Source organism: Panthera tigris, chromosome A3 (assembly GCF_018350195.1).
Source record: "Panthera tigris isolate Pti1 chromosome A3, P.tigris_Pti1_mat1.1, whole genome shotgun sequence".
NCBI classification, from domain to species: domain Eukaryota; kingdom Metazoa; phylum Chordata; class Mammalia; order Carnivora; family Felidae; genus Panthera; species Panthera tigris.
Genome location: NC_056662.1, coordinates 49,547,646 through 49,570,299, shown reverse-complemented (window position 1 = coordinate 49,570,299; position 22,654 = coordinate 49,547,646). Strand labels below are relative to the sequence as shown.

General features: G+C 43.9%; 1 protein-coding gene across 3 annotated transcripts in view; it reads right to left on the bottom strand.

The window, feature by feature from the left end:
• The window catches only part of ENTPD6 (ectonucleoside triphosphate diphosphohydrolase 6), a 40,583-nt gene extending 20,235 nt beyond the window's left edge, over positions 1-20,348 (bottom strand). For all 3 annotated transcript variants that reach the window (XM_042981014.1, XM_042981015.1, XM_042981016.1), the window contains exons 1-9: positions 20,216-20,348; positions 17,847-17,937; positions 7,887-8,207; positions 6,192-6,268; positions 3,976-4,119; positions 2,767-2,842; positions 2,072-2,107; positions 1,082-1,170; positions 215-294 (exon numbers count right to left, since the gene is read on the bottom strand). In XM_042981014.1, the coding sequence (XP_042836948.1) occupies positions 215-294; positions 1,082-1,170; positions 2,072-2,107; positions 2,767-2,842; positions 3,976-4,119; positions 6,192-6,268; positions 7,887-8,178 (794 nt within the window). In that variant the 5' untranslated portion in view covers positions 8,179-8,207; positions 17,847-17,937; positions 20,216-20,348. The remainder of the gene's footprint in view (positions 1-214; positions 295-1,081; positions 1,171-2,071; positions 2,108-2,766; positions 2,843-3,975; positions 4,120-6,191; positions 6,269-7,886; positions 8,208-17,846; positions 17,938-20,215) is intronic.
• Positions 20,349-22,654: the final 2,306 nt, after the last annotated feature.

Sequence of the window (22,654 nt, the reverse complement as noted above, 5' to 3'; positions counted from 1 at the left end):
GTGAATTGAAAAATGAAGCAGGGAGAAGGCAGGAGAAGGGAGGAATAGCAGGGAGGAAGAAGAGGAGGAGGAGGGAGAGCCTCCAGTGGGGCATCCAGCAGAGGGGTTTCTGGGGCCTGGCCTGTTTGTGACCGGGTGCTCTGGCCACTGCACAGGGCTGGCTGAGTCATACTCCTGGACAGGCAACCCCTCCGCCCCCACTCCCAAAACAAACCTGTAGGAATAGAGCTTGTAGGTCCGATTAAACATCTGGAGTGACGTCAGGTAGCCAGGCGGGGAGGTCTGGAGGGTGTCCTGAGGAAGAATGTGAGGATCACTATCCTTCCTGCTGGTCTTTCATTTGAAAAGACCAGGGTATATGGAAACCAATTTTACAATAAATTTCATATTAAAAAAATAATAAATACATATCCAAAAAAAGAAAAGAAAAAGAAAAAGACCAGGGTATTCACAGATGTATTCAATTAAATTAGTTTTTTGTTAAGTCACATGTTATGAAAGAGTCTGGAACAAGCAAATGAAAAATAAAATGTCCAAAATGAAAAACTATGTTTTTCCTCCTTATAAGCAATATTTACCATTTTGACAAATATGGCCCAATCAAGACAATTATGAGTAAATTTAAATGTTCTTCCACCGAAAACTAAGAATAATAATAAAGCGGTTGGTGAGGAAGGCACTGTAGTTAACTATGGTCTTGACTGAGAGCATTTTTATCTCCTTTACAAGGTCTATCACACAGGGCTTGAGCTCTCTCAAGCTCTACTGGCCCCTTAACTAATAGCCCCTTTTCTGGCTGCCCTGGTGGGGAAGGGGAGCATCTCACATCTTATGGCCCAAAGGGTTCCAGGTAGCATCTAATTTATTATCCCATTGAAGACCAAATTTCCATTTTTTTCCCCTGGGCAGAGTTAAAATCAAGTGAAGAAGCATTAACTGTGAATGCTTCAGGACAGGAACTGACTACACAGGCCCAGAGGCTCCAGTTCTATGGGCCTCCCCTAAGGGGCTGCAACTCTTGGGGACAGGCAGCCTTGGGGGGGGGGGTAGGGGCCACAGTGGGGTGACAGAGACCAGTTACCTCGACTCTTGGAAGGAAGGTGATCTGAGTGGACCCTCCACCCAAATCCAGCATGCCCACACTGCTCCTTCCTGGGGTTTTCAAACTGCCTGGAGCACAGTGAATAGAAACCAAAATAGCACTGTCACGTTAGTAATTAGACCAGAACAGCCAAAAAAGTAAAAAGAGTTTAGGAGCCAGGCCCCTCAGTGAAAAGAAGAACAGAGAAACAGCTGTATTTAACAATCTCTATGGAAGGATGCACTACATGTTTCAGGGACATGAACGTGGCTCCACTGGCTGTGGCTTTAACAATACAGGATGACACTGATCTTCAGCAGAGAAGTGGGGCCTGCCCTTATCTACTGCTCACCCCTCAGAGACAGACTTCCATGATGTCCCTTTATGCCCAGAGGCATGCCTTCCCCTAACTCAGCACTCCCAATCTGGCCCCTAACATGGCTCTCCACCCCAAGGGGCAAATTCTGCCACAAAGCTTCTTTCTTTTTCATATATGCATCACACACGCTAGTCTTTGCCATAATTACAATAAAGAGACAAAAATCAACATGTACTGAGAATAATCTAAGAATAACAACAACTTGCCACCTCGATCCAAGAACTAATGTTTTTGTTCCCTGTTCTGTCTACAGCACAGGAATTCAATTCTAAGGTGATGAGCATACGCCACATTTACTATGTGAAAGCATGACTGGTTTTATACATGACTTCCCTAAGAAATGAGAGGACAGGGTCCCAGGCAGGTATGGCTCCAGGACAAGAGGCTGGAGCCATGCTGGTGAAAACCAAGCGTACAGAGAAGCTGCTTTTCCTAGCATTTTTATCTGCAAGTTCCATGCTTGCCCTGATGAGCCCCCAACCCATCCCAACACCCTACTTTGGGTAGCAACACTGGGGAACCCTAAGGGGTTAAAGACTAGAAATGAGGCTGCTGCTGTCAAGAATGGCATCTGCGGACTGTCAGCTTCTGGCGGGTGGGGAGGAATGTACCTGTTAGGAAGTTGACGGTGATCCACGCTGAAACACCTATAAGAGAGGGTCACAGACAGCATGTGAATAACCTCAGATGCTGTAAACAACACATGCACTCAACTGACCACTTTCAGATTCCAGGAGCTGGAAGTGAGCACCCATCACTCCTCAGCCTCCAGACCAACTACAGGAAGAGGAATCAGTCATCAAGTCACCAACAGCTTCTGGAAGACTGTTCTAGAAGACACCACACTAAAACAATAAATACTCTGTCAAATGTTGTATCTCTCCCTCCTATTCTTTATCATCAGTTTCCACTTTTTGGAAGAGAACCAAATGTTGCTCTCCCCTCCCCTGGTCATATTTAAAATCAGGGGCTGGTGAGGAACCTGACCTTTTCTCTTTTAGCAATAACAATGTAACAGCAAACTTCTAAATAGGGTAGCAAGTGGGGATTCTCTCTAAATGTTCTTAAAACTGAAGAGGATTTGTTTTCAGAAACTTCATCTGTGCCAAGTTTGGAGCTGGTCAAGATGAGAACCCATCTCTAACACTGGCCCACAAAGATCCTCTGAGACAGTAGAACTGTGAATTGAGTGGGACTGCCATTTTTGTTTGCCTGTGTCTGACCAAGGAGAAAGCTCCCACTCGGAAGCCAACAGCAGCCCTGCATACAGCCTGTCTCGAGGGACAGAGAGCTTGGGAGACCCTACCTTCATCCGTTCCATTCATGATGGAAACACAGTCATCTCCCACAAGGAAAGGCGATGCCTTAAACACTTCTTTCACCTAAATGTAAAGAGACATGTCTTTATCCTTCAGAATCTAGACTCAAAGTTCCCAAATATGCTGTGTTTTCAGCAGGTGGTGACAAAACAGCAAAGGATGGCAGCTGTTGCTGTGAAGTAACAAAACTCTTGTTTTAAATTTCTCTAATCCTCGGCAAGTGGTATCCTCCTTAATCTATTCTCTGGGCTGGCAGAGGCTACCCTGAAGAGCCCTGTCTTCAAGCCACTTTGGGCTAGAATTGCTCAGGGGCATCCTGAGCCTACTGGGCCCCCAAACACTGCCCAGCTTTAGGACTAGAGATGAGGGGCGAGAAACCCCTCAAGGCAGAGTTTAGCTTGGGACTCAGGAGACAGTCCCACAGAGGGAAGGTGAAGGCAGAGGAGCAGCTGCATTTGGGTGTATTTCCTTTTTTTTTTTTTTTTTTTACCAAGTATTGACACACAGAAACTTCAGTACTCTGCACATTCCAACTGCACTTGTGGCCCACCATCTGACTTGAGCATGCAAGGTAATTTTTATAAGGGACTTTGAAAAATGTGCAAAAATTCATTATTTAGCAGTTGCACAGTTTAGAAACAGTACAGAGGATGAGGGGACCATATTGTTGAGAGCAGTTTCCCTAATGTGCCTGACAATAAGAACCATTCAGGCACCTGTTAGAGATAGGGTCCAGAGCCCCTTTACAGGGCTGCCGCTGGTTCTGGGGACAATCCTGGCCGTTTGAGAAACGAACAGGGCCGGAGAAGGCTAAAGGCCTCCTCAGCAGTTACATCTGTGGATCAGACCAAGAGGGATACTAGCAGTTTCCATGAGAACAAGCAGGCTGGAGATGAAATGTCAGGAACTCGGCTTCCACAGCCCTCTACAAGGAACAAGTCTGCATGGAAGGAAGCCCTTCAAAAGGCTTCAGTGTATTTTTAAAACAAAGTTGCTGTTATCACAACAGATTCATTCTAGAAAACACAAACAGCTAAAAGTGATGCTGTTAACATTTTGATGTGTTTTCCTCCTCAAGAAGCTTCTACATAGCCCGTCTGACTGCTTGGACAATGGCTGAATATTTGGTGTTTCCAGATATCATAAGCTATGCACCTCCGCCCCCCCTGCCCCCAGGGGTAAATGGATAAGATCACCTTTTGCAGTAACTTCTGAGCCTTTTCTCCTGGTAATAGACGTAAGCCAGCTGTGGCCTTGAGAACCAAGGGGGTAGCCTTCCAGAAGTCAAAAGGAACGTCTTTTTTAGCAACATCCAGTAATTCCTGAATTCCCGAAGTACTCTGTGAAGGTGGTAAAAGTAAAGTAGAATCTGTCAAAGATCAGCATACAGGGTCACAGATGCTCCCCCAACCCTTTTGGTTTTATTAACTCATAAATACATTTTCTTCTAATTTTCCAAATTGGCAGAAAATGACTTAAGTGGTGCTGGTGGGTGTGAGGGGCAACAGGGACCAAGTGAGTACAGAGAAACACCCTTGGCAGTGGAGCATGGTGGGAAAAGGACACACACAAGAGGGGTCTTGCTGTTCTATACTCTGGCAACCAAAATCCCACCCAGCCCCCATCACCAACCCCCAGTGGGTGACCTCAGATGAGCTGTGATTCTCCTGGACATCATGAATGAAATCTGGGGTCTCTCATGGTGCTAAAATCCCATGAATAATTACACAGAGGAATCATTTACACCTGCCAGAATGCTTGAGGTCCAAAAGTTGGCTAGGGCCCTGTGTCAGTGCATAGGTGGCAAAACAACTTTGGTAAAGTATTTCTGGGCATTATCAATAGGTACAATGCTGTGGGGTGGTGTGGGGCAATTTGACAATGTCTGTCCAAGAAAACATACATTCCTTTTACTCAGAAATCCCATTGTAAGAATTCATCTGAGATAAATGCCCTTGAATGTGTGGGTAATGAAGTTCATATAAGGTGACAAACTGCAGCCTTATACCGTTAAGAGTAAAGTGCTAGACGTTATCCAAATGTCTTTCAGGAGGGGACTGGTTCTGTAATTTAATGTGCCCGCACATACTGCAATATCATTGCCAGAAAAATCAAGGAAGCTCTTCATATCCTGATAGTAAATGTTCTCCATGTTATACTGCTGAGGGACAAAAACAAAGTATGTAACAATGTGAATGCCATTCTATTGTAAAAATAGGGGAGGGGGAAGAATATAGATGTATTTGCTCATGGGTATATCACCTAGCCCTTGAAGGACACATAAGAAACCAGGGACACCAGCTCTCCTGGAGGGGACTAGAGAGGGAGGAGAGTTCTCATTGTCCGCCCTGTGAAGCTGTGAAATATGTCCCACTTGAATGTGTACTGCCTACTAAAACAAATAAGAGTTTAAAAGTCCTATAAGTTTATTCTAAAGACACCTAATTTAATCATGTGTAACCTTATGGTTACTCTAGCATCACTCATTTCAGTTTTGTTTTCAATTTTAACCAAGCCACAGGAAAGCAGGGTGTGACTTCACTGAGATCAAGAGACACTTGTGGGCAAAAATGATACATCAGTTTTTAAGACATATTTGAGCCAAAAGGCATGTATAGGTATATCACTAACTAGTCCGTTTCATCAGTGCTTTAGTGGAAATACAGGTGTCCAGTATTAGTGCAGCTATAAGCTTTAAGGACTCAAAAAATATAAAAGCTACAAGCTTACAAAAATCATTGTTTGACAGTTTAAATAAATCTTTCACACTTACTTGGTTTTGTGGACTTTACATAATACATTTTTAACTTCAATTTTTTGTGTTAGTCAACTTTTGTCACCCTCAATCAGAGGAACTGAAACAAAAACAAACTCTCAAATAATGCTTTTTTTTTAAAGCAATTTTTTTAAATGTTTATTTTTGAAAGAGAGAGAAACAGAGCACAAGCAGGGGAGGGTCAGAGAGAGAGGGAGACACAGAATCCAAAGCAGGCTCTCGGCTCTCAACTGTCAGCAGAGCGGGGCTTGAACCCAAGAACTGTGAGATCATGGCCTGAGCCAAAGTTGGACACTCAACCAACTGAGCCACCCAGGCGCCCCTCAAATAATGCTTTTTGTCAAGTTTGTAGGCTTTGTGTTTTTGAACCACACTAAGACTTCTGGGTGGCATGTGTGTTGGCTGGGGGAAGGCCCTAGGGTGGGGGCAGCGGCCCTCCTTGAGCCTCACGTGCAGTACCAGTTTCCTCCAACTGATCATTCTAAACAGCAGGAGATCTCCCAGGTTAGTACTGTCAGAGATGCTTTTCTCTGTGAAGAAGGCCTACTGCACTCAACAGAAAGGGAGCTGGCTTTAACAGATTACACAGTTGGAAGACAAATGTGAAGAACAACAGATGTGAGAGAAAATAATTACCTTTTCAACATCATCAGCGTAAGCAGAAAGACCTGGCTTCAGTGCTTTGAAGGTCTCATGGGTCAAAGTGGGAGTTTCTAAGGGGGAAACATGTTTAAAAAGGTACACGACAAATATATACATGAATATATAAATATATACAACAATGGCTTGCTGCCCTTTTCAAAGCAGATGACTGAAATCAGACCAATCCCAGGGTGACTGGGATGCTGCCTCTTTAGTTCAGATAAAAAAGATGAATGTTAACACCTGAGGCTTTGGTCAGAACTTTTTTTTTTTTTTTAGTCAACCTTACTGAGGTATAATTTATATACAAAACTGTATCCATCTAAAGTGCTAAATTTTAACATGGTTTTCGTGAAATTAACAGAGGAGCAGGACAGATGATTCCAAACTGCAAACATGAAAATCATTTCTCTGTTCTAGGATGGATGTAGTACAGGTTCTGAAAGAACATTTATTTTTTCCCTTCTTTTAAACCATAAGGGGCCTGGACTCATGAGCATATAGCAAGGGAGTGTTCAGGGGTACACTGGTGGCCAATGGATGCTGGTTCAAATTTGGACATGAAGACCCAGGAGGAAAAATCAGGGACAGAACTTTTTGAAAGGATGTCTCTCCAGAGATAAAATACTGGAATATGGCTATTAAAGGATTACATTCTGAATATGAATTGTCTTAAAAGCTTCAAAACTGTTATGGGAAGTATGTGGGTCTGGCATATAAAACTTTAACTACTGAAATGAGTTAATTAATAGAGCAGATGAAGAGTAGAGAAAACATGCCACAACAGTTTTGGAGAGAACTACTAATGGTGTCTGTTGCCACCAGCTCAAAAACAGTGTCTACTCAAAAGGTTTCGAGGGTCAGCAAAGAACCAGACACGACCAGCAGACCTACTGAGCAGCCAGGGGGAAAACACTCACTGGCTAGAAGCTGGAGGGTGGCCCTCAGAGCTGGAGGGTACAAGGGGCGCTAGGGAAGGAGATCAAAGTGGGGAGGGAAGGAGATCAAAGTGGGGAGGGAAAGAGTTCAGAGCTGGGCAGTGACTGTGTCTCTCCACAGGAGCAGTTAGGGGGCGAACATACACAAACTCCCTCCTCCTTCTTGCCGGAAGCCTGTGGTCCCCACCCTAGCAAGCAAAGCTGATGGGGCTCAGATTCCAGCTCCCTCCGCACTGCTGAGGCCACTCTCGTCTGTCACCCCCCTCTCCTCCTGGACCCACTGGGCAGCACCATGTCAGCCTGGGTCCTAGGTCCGTGCCAGTTCATGACTTACCCAGACTGCTGCCTCATACCAGTCTGAGTTTGGGGCAACTTCCTGCCTTAACCTCGCCCAACGCAGCTTCTGGCTTAAGTCATGGTCCTAGTCATCTGACATGCTGGTAAACACTGGGACAGGACAGGACACCCAATACCCTTGGGGATCTCAGTTGCTCTGAGGTGGTCACCAGATGCTAGTGTGAGTATGGACAGTCTGGTGCTCCAGGGAAATTCAGATTCCTGGGCCCCAAACCACACCGGAGCCAGCTTCTCTGGGAACTGCATTTTTGACAAGTTCCCAGATGAGTCCGAGGCAGGGCATCCAGCCCACATGCTGATAAACCATTGTCTCTAAGTGGAAGAGATCCCAAGAGCTCTGACGTGAGCAAGGAGAACCATGCAGTGAATGGCCAGGGCCCTCTGCCCAGCATACCTCCAGGCTGCCGGGCGAATTGGAAGATGTGCACACGGGTGCCAGTGCTTCCTGCGTCAAACATGATGCCATAGAAAACCTCATGACCATGTGTAGCTGTCCCCAGAGGACTATGAGCCTGCTGGCCCCTCCGGGCCCCAGACGCTACCTCAGTGATGCTGAAGAAGGCCTGGGTGGCGGAGGCCCAGTGCCACTTGATATAGGCGACATAGATGAACAGGCAAATGAACAGCCCCAGAGGGTAAGCCACTTTTGTCATCTTCAGGTTCCCATTATTTGGTATTTTTCTCATGTCTCTATCTGCTGAGGACTGTGCTGAAGCTGTTGGTGAAAAGGGAGGGAAAGCAGGAAAAACACGTTAGCAAGCTTCCAGGGCGAGTCAGACAAACATTTGCGCTTGGAGACAAAACATTCAGCCAGAAACTGGTCTGCATTTTTCTGCCTGGAATGAGAAGCTTCATTTGGTCTTCAAAGAGCTTCTAGAAGGTATGAGCCCACTTTATAGAAGAGAAGAGGGGGCGCCTGGGTGGCTCAGTCGGTTGGGCGGCCAACTTTGGCTCAGGTCATGATCTCGCAGCTCGTGAGTTCGAGCCCTGCATCGGGCTCTGCGCTGACAGCCTGGAGCCTGCTTCAGATTTTATGTCTCCTGCCTCTGCCCCTCCCCTACCCACACTCTGTCTCTCTCTCAAAAATAAATAAACATTAAAAAAATTTTTAAAAAAGAAGAGAAGAGGAACTGAGGCTAGTTATATGTATATATACATATATATATAAAGTCTTTTATATATAGAAAGAATATAGTCTTTATAAGACTAGATAATCTGTTCGAGGTGGGAGGTCTTGCTGAGGCTGACTCGGGGCACAGATCCACAGCTGCCAGCTCTAAGGCAAGTGCTGTTCCAGACGAGTGGCTTTTGGATTTATGGGCACTTTAAAAAGCCAGATGTAAATGGTATCCCCAAACCTCTCAGGGTACAGGAACATGTGTCCAATCCATTCTTTCAGTTCTCGCTTCCTCTTCTATATAGGTGTTCACTTCTCAGAAGGCTTAAAGTCCCATCCTTTGGGGACTACAAAGAGCCCCAGCCACGTCTGAGAAATGCAGCTCATCTTCCTGGAAGTTTCACAGGAGATGTCTCATTTTACTCAGGCAGAATACTCCACCAAGGAGGAAATAATGCCTATGTGCTTTCCAAGCCTATGAAATCCTACCCGAGCAGCAAAAGAAACTAACTCCGCGCCACTGTCTTTGGTTCAATACCCCTCAGCCCCTCAAATAAAGCATTCATTCAAGCTTTCTTAGCAGCTTCTGGTATAAGACACCATGTGGGAACCTGAGGCTTCAAAGAATAAGAAGCAGGGTGCTTGATTCTCAGGGCTCCCTACCCTTGGGGAATGTCCACCTGTCTGTCCATCCCTCACTCTGTAAGTTGTAAATGGAGTGGACTCTCCTAGGAGTAAGGAGACAGGGAAGTACAAAGCTGAAAGCAGGACATGGGTTTATACTCTGCCCATAGCAGCATGTGACTGTGGGCAAGTTAACCTTCATGAGGGCTGGTCTCCTCATCTGTAAGGGGGAAAGCTGCTTCGTGATGCTGTTTGGGGATACAATGAGATGTGTGATGTGCTCAGAAGAGGACACAGAGAATGTGCCAGCCCATATTCAATGCTGGCTTTATAGCAGGGTAGTGGGAGGTAACACCCCCCTTGGAACCAGGGACAGTGACAGGCAGGAGTGCTGGAAGATAGTGTGACTGCACTCTCTGGGAAGGAGAAAAGCAGGGGCCAGAGTTAAAAGTGCAGGGGGCAAGCCTGTGGTGGTCTTCACACCAACCTTGAGGTTGTCTGGGCAGAGGAGAAATGGAATGAAAGTGGCCCTTGGGGTGGTGGGGAAGGGAGTCCAGGACTTCTGTGGCCACTCCTTTCCAGGATCTAGCCCTGCAGCTAAACCTGGATGCCCTCAGATCCAAGAGCGCTGCCCAAACCTTTGGATGTCTCTGTGCTCCTGCTCAGGGGGACACCAGTGGCCCACCACCCAAGTTTAGGCAGGGAGCAGGACAAATCACACTTCCCTGAGCATCTGCTGTGCACAGGGCTGAGGGAAAGTCTATGTTGGCAGGACCAAGGAGCAAGCCTCCTCCCCACCCCTGTTCCTGCCTAACTTTAAGCCTCTCTTGGGTCTCACTTGGGAGCTTCTTACTGCTCTAAGGATCATGGTGCACACCCTGGATCCTCACCAGCCTTTGTAGCTTTCTCTCATCCTCTCTTGCCTTTGCTCATAGTGCTCTGAGAACCTAGTGCCTCCTTCTGTCCCTAGAACTCAGCTCCTCTCTGCCTCAGTCCCTTTGCACACACTGTTACCAGTTCCCAGAATGCTCGTGCAACAACCCAGTCAACCTTATTCTCATCCCCAAGCCTCAGCTGAAATGTTATTGTCCCCACCATCCCTGACCACCCTCAACTTGAAAGATCCTCACCCCCATTATGCTCTCTCTGTACTCCCTGCCCCCTCTGGCCTGGTACCCCCATAATCTGTAACAATGCCAGGATCTGTGGGATTAATTCCTGAAGGTCCATGTCACCCTCTAGGCCATGAGCTTCAAGGTCAGGAACTTATCCTGGTTGTGCCACTGCAGCTCAGTTGAGAACACAGGTCCCTATCTAGAAGGGTGGAGTATGCGCCTCTATCCCTGTCTACCTCCCACACTGTCACCAGACACACAAGAGTCCCTATTTTGGGGTGCCTAGGTGGCTCAGTCAGTTAAGCATCTGACTTTGGCTCAGGTCATGATCTCACAGTTTGTGAGTTCAAGCCCCACATCGGGCTCTCTGCAGTCAGTACAAATCCTGCTTCAGATCTTCTGTCTCCCTCTCTCATGTATATGTGTTCTCTCTCTCTGAAAAATAAACACTTAAAAAAAATAAAAAGAGTCCCTGTTTCAAATCCTTTAATGAGGAGAGGAACATCAGCAAGACAGTAGAATAGGGAGCTCTAGGCCCTTGCTCCCCCACAGAAATATTAGAAAAAAATTGGGACTGGCTGTAATATTTTATAGGCATTCTGAAAAACAGTCAAAGATCCATAGATTTCTACAAGCAAATGCTGAATCAAGAAATCACATTCAGAATGTTCGTTAAGTTCAGTGGTGTTTACTCATCCTTGCCCCCACCCCTCTCTGCACAGTGCAGTCTAAAGGAAGCAGCAGCTCAGTGTCTACCTATCTCCTTCCTTCAAACTGGAGGGATCAGAGCAACATTCTAACCTATCTTCAGGCTGCCCAAGAGACAGGTCTCTGTTTTGCCTGACTTGGAGCTCAGAGCTCCAATGGGGGGAAAACCGTGGAACACAGCTATGGGTACTTCTTATGAAAGTCACGGGGTGACTGCAGAACCACACATGCTTGGGGCAAGAGGCCAGGTTTGTGTGTGTGTGTGTGTGTGTGTGTGTGTGTGTGTGTAAGAAACAAGAGAACATTGAACACCTAAGAAGGAGTGTGGATGGAACCGTTTAAGAAATTAAGACATTTAGGGGCGCCTGGGTGGCTCAGTCGGTTGAGTGCCTACTTCGGCTCAGGTCACGATCTCGCGGTCCGTGAGTTCGAGCCCCGCATCGGGCCCCTGTGCTGACAGCTCAGAGCCCGGAGCCTGTTTCAGATTCTGTGTCTCCCTCTCTCTGACCCTCCCCCATTCATGCTCTGTCTCTCTCTGTCTCAAAAATAAATAAACGTTAAAAAAAAAAAATTAAAAAAAAAAAAGAAATTAAGACATTTAAAAGCAACCATAACATATGGGAGAATTGAAACTAACACACACACAGGCCCAGGTAACAATTCTGAGAGGACCTTAAGCCTTTGCCCTGGACTGACTCGAAGGCTCAGACACATTCTGTTAATTAGTGAAGATCTTTCATGGCACAGAACCAGTCTGCAAAGCCTCAGAGAGGTGGCTATTTTCTTAAATGCTCCACTTTTCAACAATAGAAATCACAAGGCATACCAAGATACAGGAAAATTTGGCCCATTCAAAGGAAGAAAAGGTGGCAGAAACTGTCTCTGAAGAAACATAGGCATTGGATATACCAGATAAAGACTTAAAACAACTGTCTTACATATGGTGAAACACAAGAACTGAAAGAAATATGGAATGTGACATATGACAACAAAATGGGAATATCAATGAAGAAATAGAAATTATAAAAAGCAACCAAATTGTGGGGCTAAATATATTGAAAAATTCACAAGAGGGGTTTAACAGCAAATTTGAGCAGGCAGAAGAACCAGTGAACTTGAACATGGACATTAAACTTATTGAATCAGAGGAGCAAAAGAAAAAAAGACATAAGAAAAGTGAACAGAGCCCAAGGGATTTATGGGACACCACAAGGGACCAACAGGCACATTTCAGGAGCCCCGGAAGAAAACACAGAGAGAAGGACAGAAATAATGGCTGAACTCCAAGGAGGATAAACCCAGAGACTCATGCTGAGATACACTGTAATCACACCACTGAAAGCCAGAAAATAAAAGAAGGAATCTTGAAAGCAGCAAGAGAAAAGCAATCCATCATGTACAAAGAATCCTTAAATAATAAGATTATCAGCCCATTTCTCAACAGAAACTTTGGAGATCAGAAAGCAGCGGGATGATATATTCAAACTGCTGAAAGAAAAATCTGTCAGCTGAGAATTTCATATTGAGTAAAACTGTCCTTCAAAAATGAAGGTGAAATTAAGACATTCCCAGATAAATGAAAGCTGAGGGAGTTCTTTGCCAGCAGACCTGCCCTACAACAAATGCTAAAGGTTGACATGCAAGGACGCCAAACAGTAACAGAAATCCATAAGAAAATATAAAGATCTCCAAAGAAGTTAAATACGTGGACAAACACAACAACCAGTATTAGTGTATATTTGGTTTGTAACTCCACTTTTTATTTTCTTCAGCATTAAAAAAAACAAATGCTGAGGGGTATGTGGGTGGCTCAGTTGGTTAAGCGTCTGACTCAGCTCAGGTCATGATCTCACAGGTTTTGAGTTCAGGCCTCTCATTGGGCTTCGTGCTGACAGTGTGGAGCCTGCTTGGGATTCTCTTTCTCTGCCCCTCCCCAACTTGCACTCTCTCTATCTCAAAATAAATAAAAGTAAAACAAAGCAAAACAAATGCTGTGACATCAAAAACAAATTAGGAAGATATGTGATATAAAGGAGAAGAGTTAACATATGTAATTCAAGCTAAACTGGGATAAATTTTAGAATACACTTATAATTTCAGGATGTTATATGTAATCTCTGTGGTAATCACCAAGAAAATATCTAGAAAATATATATAAAAGGAAATGAGAAGGGAATAAATACTGTCCTTAGAAAAGAATCAATTACACCCAAAGGAAAGCAATAATGGAGGAAATGAGGGACAAAAAAAGCTATAAGACCTACACAAAATAAAATGGCAAAAGTAGTCCTTCCCTGTCAGTACTTTAATTTTTAAATTTTTTAAAATGTTTATTTAGTTTTGAGAGAGAAGAGACAGAGCATGTGGGAGGAAGAGGCAGAGACAGAGGGACACACAGAATCCAAAGCGGGCTCCATGCTCTGAGCTGTCGGCACAGAGCCTGACAGAGGGCTCGAACTCACGGACCGTGAGATCATGACCTGAGCTGAAGTGGGACACTTAACCAACTGAGCCACCCAGGCACACCTCCCTGTCAGTACTTTAAATGTAAACGGATTAAACTTTCCAACCAAGATACATAGAGCAGCTGAATGGATAAAAAAACAAGATCCAACCATATCATTCTACAAGAGACTTACTTTAGATCTAAGGGCATATACAGACTGAAAGTAAAAGAATGAAAAGGATTCCATGAAAAGAGTAACCAAAACAGAGTAGAAGTGGCTATACTAACATTAGACAAAACAGACTTTGAATCAAAAACTGTCAGAAAAAATAAAAACATACAATGATAAAAGGGTCAAGTCTCCACTAACATAACAATTATAAACATATACAACAGAGCTCTTAAATATATGAAACAAACAGAACTGAAAGGAGAAATAGTTGTACAATAATAGTAGGAGAATTCAATATCCCACTTTCAATAAAGGATAGAAAAACCAGACAGAAGATCAATAAAGAAATAGGGAACTTGAACAACACTAAAGACCACCTGGACCTGAGAGGCACATACAGACCACCCAACAACAGCAGAATCCACATTCTTCTCAAGTGCACATGGAACATCCTCCAGGACAGACAAGATGAGAAGCTACAAAACATGTCTTAATGTATTTTAAAAGATCACAATCAAAGTATATTTTCTGATTACAGTGGAATGAAACTAGAAATCAATAGAAGAAGGAAAGCTGGAAAACTAAACACCACACTCTTAGCTAATGTGTCAAAAAAGAAATCAAAAAGGAAATCAGAAAATACCTTCTGACAGGTGAAAATTAAAACACAACATACCAAACCTTTGGAATGCAGTGAAAGCAGTACCAAGAAGGAATTTTATAGCTGTAAATGCTTACATTATAAGAAAGATTGCAAACCAACAACCTAACTTTACACCTTAAGGAACTAGAAAAAGAACAAATTAAACACAAAACTAGAAGGAAGGAAACAATAAAAATTAAAGCAGGATAAGCAGAAGATAGAAAAACAGAGAAAAATCCATGAAGCCAAGAAAAATCCATGAATCCAATTCTTTGAAAAGATCACCATAACTGAACCTTTAGCTATACTGACTAAGGAATAAAGAGAGAAGATTCAAATTATAACTAAAATCAGAAATTAAGGGAACATTACTACTGATTTTACAGAATGAAAATGATTATAAGAGTTTTATGTTCAACTGTATACCAATAATTGGATAACCTACATGAAATCAATAAATTCCTAGAAACACAACCTACCAAGATGAATTATGAAGAAATAGAAAATCTGAAGACCTATAACTAGTAAGGAGATTGAATCAGTAATCAAAAATCTCCCAACAAAGAAAACTCCTGGACCAAATGACTAGTGATCTGGTCACTACTAATTTTACCAAACATTTTAAGAAGAATCCCAAAATCTTCCCCCAAATTGAAGAAAAGGAACGTTTTAACTCATTCAATAAGGCCAGCATTACCCTAATATCAAAGCCACTACAAGACAAAGACACTACAAGAAAATACAGACCAGCATTCCTTATGAATAGTGATGCAAAAATCCTCAACAAATAGCAGCAAACTGAATTCAACCACACAGCAAAAGGACCAACTGGGATTTATTCCTAGAATGCCAGAATGGTTCAAGATTTAAAACCCATCAAGGCAAATATATCATATTAACAGAATAAAGGGGAAAAATCCATATGATCATCTCAATCAATGCAGAAAAAACATTTAATAAAATTCAACACTTTTTAATAATAAAAATAACCAGCAAACAGGAATAGAAGAAAATACTTCAACATAATAAAGGCCATATATACAAACCCAACAACTAACATCAGACTCAATAGTGGAAGACTGAAAACTTTTACTTTAAAATCAGAAACAAGAAAGGATGTCTGTTTTCAACACTTCCATTCAACATAACATTGGAAGTTTTAGCCAGACCAATCAGGAAAGTAAAAGAAATAAAAGGCATCCAAAGTGGGAAGAAGAAATAAAATTATCTGTTCATAGATTACATGATCTTACATGTAAAAAACCCTAAAGATTCCACAAGGAAGGAAAATAACTGTTAGAACTAATAAATTCAAGGTTACAGGACACAATATCAACACATAAAAATCAGTTGTTTCTATACACTATAATGAACAATCTGAAAAGAAAATTAAGAAAATAATTCTATTTACAATAGCATCAAAGGAATAAGATACTGAAGAATAAAATTAACCACCAAGGTGTACCTGGGGTGGCTCAGTTGGCTGAGCATCTGACTCTTGATTTTGGCTCAGGTCATGATCCCAGGGTCATGGGATCAAGCCCTGCATCGGGCTGTGTTGAGCATGGACCCTGCTTGGGATTTACTCTCTCTCTGCCCCTCTCTCCTGCTCACACATGCTCTCTTTCTCAAAATAAACAAACAAATAAATAAAAATTTAAAAAAGAAAAAAGTTAACCAAGGAGGTGAAAGACTTGTACCCTGAACACTACAGAACATAGCTGAAAGAAAACTGAGTCAAATAAATAGTAAGATAACCCGTGTTCATGGACTGTAAGACTTAATATTGTTAAGATATCAATACTATCTGTAATGGTCCACAGGTTCAATGCAATTCCTATCAAAATCCTAATGACTTTTTTGCAGAGACAGAAAAAAATAAATCCTAAAATTCATAAGGAATCTCAAGGGACCCCCAAATCACAAAACAATCTTGAAAAAGAACTAATTGGATGCCTTATACTTCCTGATTTCAAAACATACTACAAAGCCACAGTAATTAAAAGCTTGTGGTAGTGGGACACATAGACCAACAGAACAGAAAATCCAGAGATAAACCCTTACATACATGGTAAAATGGTCTTTGATAAGGGTATTGAGACCATTCATGGGGGAAAGGATAGTCTCTTTAAGAAATGGTACTGGGAAAACTGGATATACACACACAAAAGACTGAAGTTGGATCCTTTCTTTATACCATATACAGAAATTAATTCAAAATGGATTAAAGACCTAACTATAAAACCTAAAACTATAAAACTCCCAGAAGAGGGGAGCGTAGGTGGCTCAGTTGGTTGAGTGTTTTGTTTTGCTTTTTTAAAAAGATCTTATTTCTCTTGTCTTTTCTCCACATCTCTACAAAATCTACCCAAGATGTTTACTGCCACTCTAAACCCTGGCAGCTAGAGGCTTCTCTCTTGGGCTCTTCGGTGCTCTACACATTTCCCCTCCTTGAGTAAGCGGTATGTGGAGCTATTCATTTGTGCCTTTCTTCCTTCTGGTTAGAGTGCCTCTCTAGAAGCAAGGACCAGCCCACTCATTCCCAACCCCAACACAAGGCCAGAGCCCACAGCCAGTAAGCCAATACTTGCTGGTAAAGGAGGCTAGATGATGGCTTAGCAATTCTCTGGTAGTCAGGGAAAGATGGAGCCATCAACAGGGCTTCATGACCCAGATGATGGCCACCAACAGAAGCAGGCTGTTTGGGAAGGGGCTGTTTGGGCAGGAGACAATAGTGACCAGGTTTTCTACAAGTTTGAAATTACAGCAGGGCATGGGTCAGAAATGGAACTGACCCTTGTGAGAGAGCAGGTTTGGGGCTGTGACCTGGGGAACCATCTGCACTGAGATGTTAGCTAAGGTTAGGAATGAAGAAATCAATTACAGAGAGAAGATCCAGCAACAATCAAGGCTGAGATGTGACCTGGGGAATGCCCATCCCCAGGCAGCCAGTGTTCACCCTACACCCTACCCCCTCACAGGCTTCCCTTCGTTAGGTTACTGTAACCCAGAGTTTTCCATTGCTAAGAGATGATTAAACAAAAAAGTATTTATAAAGAAAGCTCTAAAGCAACTATTTCTAAGGATGAACAGTAAGGACACAAAAGTAATACTAACATCTTCCAACTCTGATGGTGCTTTTTATAAGACTCTTTCTTGCCTTTCTTTCTCTCTCTTTCTTTCTGTACACTCTCTCTCCTCTTTTGCAACCAGAAGGCTGGCACCACATTTGCCTGTCTGAGCCACACGGGTAGAAGACCCTTTTTCATAATCACATTTTATCATGTCCTGTGTTAGTCTACGAACCATGTCCTACATGATCAGATTAACAGGTGGAATACCAAATTTTGAGGCAAAGGTTGCTCTTTATTACATTTGTCTACCCATTAAAAAAATACACTTTACATATGCTATATCCTGTTACCAGAGGCCTACAAGGCTGGCACTTATACTACATAACATATGACTTACATAACTTATTGCCATATGACAGCACCAAGGCCCAGAAAATGTTTGAAAACAGACTTGCCTGGAATCACAGAGCTGGCACGTGGTGAGGCACAGACCAGACTTTCTGGCTTCTGTCTCCAAATCAAATGTGCTCCATCACTTCACTTACCCTATTAATGTAAGACTCTACTTTAGACAACAAAAAAATACTCACATGGAATTACACATCATCATTAAAGTTACACACCAAGAAGTTTGGCATGACATAAACAGAGTCCAAATAGAAAATAACATTTAGGAAGCATAGAGCCAGGAACAGCCTGGCCCACAGGAACCTCCACATCCTGGAGACCCAAACTTAAAAGCCAGTTTCACTCCACTGGGTTAAGATGTTTGTTCAGTGATACTAGTACTATGAGACAACCTTTGGAGGGGAAAATTGCATTTCCATGGGCACCACTAACACCATAAGTGTAAATGTGTTGATCAGGCCCTCCCTAGAAGGAAAACAATTCACTTTAGCTTTGTCCTTTAAAGGAAGAGTCTAGAACAAGGCTATAAGGAAGGTAAGCCAGGTGGGGAATAAAGAGTAGGCTGGGAGTAGGGTGGGGCAGGATCTAAGGTGTGCAAAGGCAAAAAGAGGTTTGGCTTAGCATATCTTGCTTCCAGCTGACTCCAGCTGGGGGCTACCTTCCATCAGAGGGAGGGTGGGGTCACAGAGCAGAATTTGGGTGTGGAGCAATGGTGCCCGAGACAAGTGCCTGGCCATCCATTGGCTAGCGTTCTAGAAGCTAGGGAAGGTAGCTGAGCTTCTGGAAATACAAGCTCATCTGATTTGGATCAGTGGCCCCACAATATGTCGGCCAGTTTCGTCAAGGTTTTCAGTTAAAATACACAAAAGGGCCATGTGTGCAAATGACTGTCACATATGCTAAAAACCTATCCAAAATTAAATGACATTAACAAACCACTACTTATTCTCCTGGTAGGTTTAAATGGATTTTTCTCCCCTTCTCTGAAAAAAAAAGCATACATACATGAGTCAGCCCTGTTAACATCACCCGGTGTTTCCTTTTCACAAGACAGAGTGGGAGGGGAGGTTCTTCCAGATCTCTTTACATGGTTGTCCACCTCTCTGGTTTGTCATATGAGGTTCCACAAGGGAGAGAGACACACACCTTATTAGCCAACTGATGCTTATAAGGGTGGGGGGGAGACAGAAACAGTTTCTGGATTTGTATCACTATGCTTTTCTCCCCCATGAACCTTGTTAATATGTTGGTGACAGCAACACAAGAACCTCCCCCAGACAAACCCTAATCCCTCCATCCATCATGAGTTTTGCACAGTACGTCAGAAGGTCCTTGTAATCACAGTTGATATCCACCTATCCCCAAGCAACCTCCTTCCTAGAAGTTTCAGTTTCCTTCACTGGGTGGCTATGGGTTAGGACCTCCATGGCATCCTGAAGGATGTAGGATATGTGGCATGATATGCATGATTCTGGAATACAAGTGTCTGGAGAGACAACTGAAACTACCCAGGCACTTCTGGGTGACTGATTCCTTTGGGTGGATGCCCAGGATATGGGGTCTGTGCCCACATCATCTACAAAACAATTCAGGCTTTTCCCCAACCCTTAAAACCATTCTATGGCTTCTAACTTAAGATAAAAAACACCCTTCCTTCCATGGTCCCTGCCCATCTCTCCCTTCTCTTCTACCTTCCTGATGCTTCAAGGCTTTCCTCTGAAGGAAGTCCAGCTTGGTGTCCAGCTCTATCCACCTCTGGCCTCTCTCTCTCTCTCTCTCTCTCTCTCTGGTAGCCTGGAGCACTCCTGGCTCATGCCTCAGCTCAGGCAGAACCGACTGACCACCCTATGAGGTCTATTCCTGGTCACTACAGCAATGCCAGAGTTTATTGTCCTCACATCCGCAGTACTGTCAGAATGGCATGATCTTGCCCGTTACCTGGGCTTCCCACCTGGGCTGTGAGGCCCAGAAGGGAATTGGGCCTGCCAGTCCTTCCCCTACTGGATCTCCTGCATCTGGCACAGCTCTGGGAACCGGTCAGCAAATGCTGCTGAATGAATGAATGTAGCAGGGCTCCAGCTTCCTGGGGGCAGAGACCCCTACTATTTGGCCCACCCAGTTTCCAGAACACGAATCGCTCCCCTCACGGGTCAGCGGAGCCCAGAGTTCAAGGAGGACTAATGGAACCAGGACGTTAAGGCAGCAGGAGGTTAAAGCCGGGTGCGAATGACCCCGATGTCGCCTGCAAGCACTGCCGCTAAAGCCCGAGGAGCTGGCAGGCGCATGGGTCTGGACCCCTCCTCCACTCCGCGCCCCCGCTACGGGCGGCCCACGTGCAGACCCCCGGGTCCGGCAAACTCCGCCGGCCCCACACGCGTCCCCGCCCCCCCCCCCCCGCTCTCCCCCCCGCACTTACCCTGTAGGGTCCCCTCTTCACCACGGAGGGAGGTTCCCTTTCGCGGAAGCTGGCGGGCTACCCAGGAAGCGTCCGACTCTCCTCTCCTACCGGCGTTACCAGCGCCACCACCCACAGGCCAAGAGCCGGCGGATCCTGGGAGCCTAGGCCCCGCCTACGTGCACGTCATGTCTTTGGCGGAGCATAGCAGAACGTTGCGGATCCAGCGCGCAGGAGCGGCGTGTGGGCGGGGCTTAGCTGGATCGCCTGAGCGGTGTGGCCGTATTTTCCGCCTGGGTAGGTCTTTGTGGTTCCCTGCTGGAGGCGGTTCGGGTAGTGTTGGACTTGAATGAGGTCTCGGCCTGTCTGGCCTCCACCGCCCAAGTGCGTCCTTCACGGGCCGTGTTCGGCTCCTGCCCTGTCTTGTAGGGGTTCCTCTGTGCAGTAGAGCCGGCCATGGTGCTGGCCAAAGAATTACCACCGCAACCTCACAACCTTGACCTTAACTAGCCTGTGGAAGTTTTGAATTTTCCTTGGGTCCTTTCATAGCTAAAGTCCCCTCTCTTTTTTTTAAGGTAATATGTGATGGAAAATGCAACAGAATAGACAGCACGATAAATCTCCTATTCTTGCCCCCCATTTTCTTTCTTTCTTTTTTGTTCTAAGCATTTTATTTTTATTTAATTAATTTATTTTTAAAAAATTTACATCCAAGTTAGTTAGCATATAGTGCAACAATGATTTCAGGAGTAGATTCCTTAGTGCCCCCTACCCATTTAGCCCATCCCCCCTCCCACAACCCCTCCAGTAACCCTGCTTGTTTCCCATATTTAAGAGTCTCTTATGGTTTTGTCCTCCTCCCTGTTTTTATATTATTTTTGCTTCCCTTATGTTCATCTGTTTTGTATCTTAAAGTCCTCTTCTGAGTGAAGTCCTATGATTTTTGTCTTTCTCGGACTAATTTCACTTAGCATAATACCCTCTAGTTCCATCCACATAGTTGCAAATTGCAAGATTTCATTCTTTTTGATTGCTGAGTAATACTCCATTTGTGTGAGACACACACACACACACACACACACACACACATTCCACATCTTTATCCATTCATCCATCGATGGACATTTGGGCTCTTTCCATACTTTGGCTATTGTTGACAGTGCTGCTATAAACATTGGGGTGCATGTGCCCCTTCAAAACAGCATACCTGTATCCCTTGGATAAATACCTACTAGTGCAATTGCTGGGTCCTAGGGTAGTTGTATTTTTAGTTTTTTGAGGAACTTCCATACTGTGTTCCAGAGTGGCTGCACCAGTTTGCATTCCCACCAGCAGTGCAAAAGAGATCCTTTCTCTTGCCAACATCTGTTGTTGCCTAAGTTGTTAATGTTAGCCATTCTGACAGGTGTGAGGCGGTATCTCACTGTGGTTTTGATTTGCATTTCCCTCATGATGAGTGATTTGCAGCATTTTTTCATGGGTCGGTTGGCCATCTGGATGTCTTTGGAGAGGTTTCTATCCATGTCTTTTGCCCATTTCTTCACTGGATTATTTGTTTTTGGGGTGTTGAGTTTGATAACTTCTTTATACATTTTGGATACTAACGCTTTATCTGATATGTCCTTTGCAAATATCTTCTCCCATTCCGCCGAGTGCCTTTTAGTTTTGCTAATTGTTTCCTTAGCTGTGCAGAAGCTTTTTATTTTGATGAGGTCCCAATAGTTCATTTTTGCTTTTGTTTCCCTTGCCTCTGAAGTTGCTGTGACCGAGGTCAAAAGGTTTTTGCCTGTTTTCTCCTCGAGGATTTTGATGGCTTCTTGTCTTACATTTAGGTCTTTCATCCATTTTGAGTTTATTTTTGTGTACGGTGTAAGAAAGTGGTCCAGGTTCATTTTTCTGTATGTCGCTGTCCAGTTTCTCCAGCACCACTTGCTGAAGAGACTGTCTTTATTCCATTGGATATTCTTTCCTGCTTTGTCAAAGATTAGTTGGCCTTATGTTTGTGGGTCCATTTCTGGGTTTTCTATTCTGTTCCATGGATCTGTGTGTCTGTTTTTGTGCCAGTACCATACCGCCTTGATGATTACAGCTTTGTAATACAGCTTGAAGTCTGGGATCGTGATGTCTCCTGCTTGAAGTCCGGGATTGTATCTCCTGCTTTGGTTTTCTTTTTCAAGATTGCTTTGGCTATTCAGGGTCTTTTATGGCTCTATACACATTTTAGGATTGTTTGTTCTAGCTCTGTGAAGAATGCTGGTGTTATTTTGTTAGGGATTGCATTGAATATGTAGATTGCTTTGGGTAGTACTGACATTTTAACAATATGTATTCTTCCTATCCAGGAGCATGGAATATTTTTCCATTTTTTTGTGTTTTCTTCAATTTCTTTCATAAGTTTGTATAGTTTTCTGTAGATTTTCACCTCTTTGGTTAGATTTATTCGTAGGTATTTTATGGTTT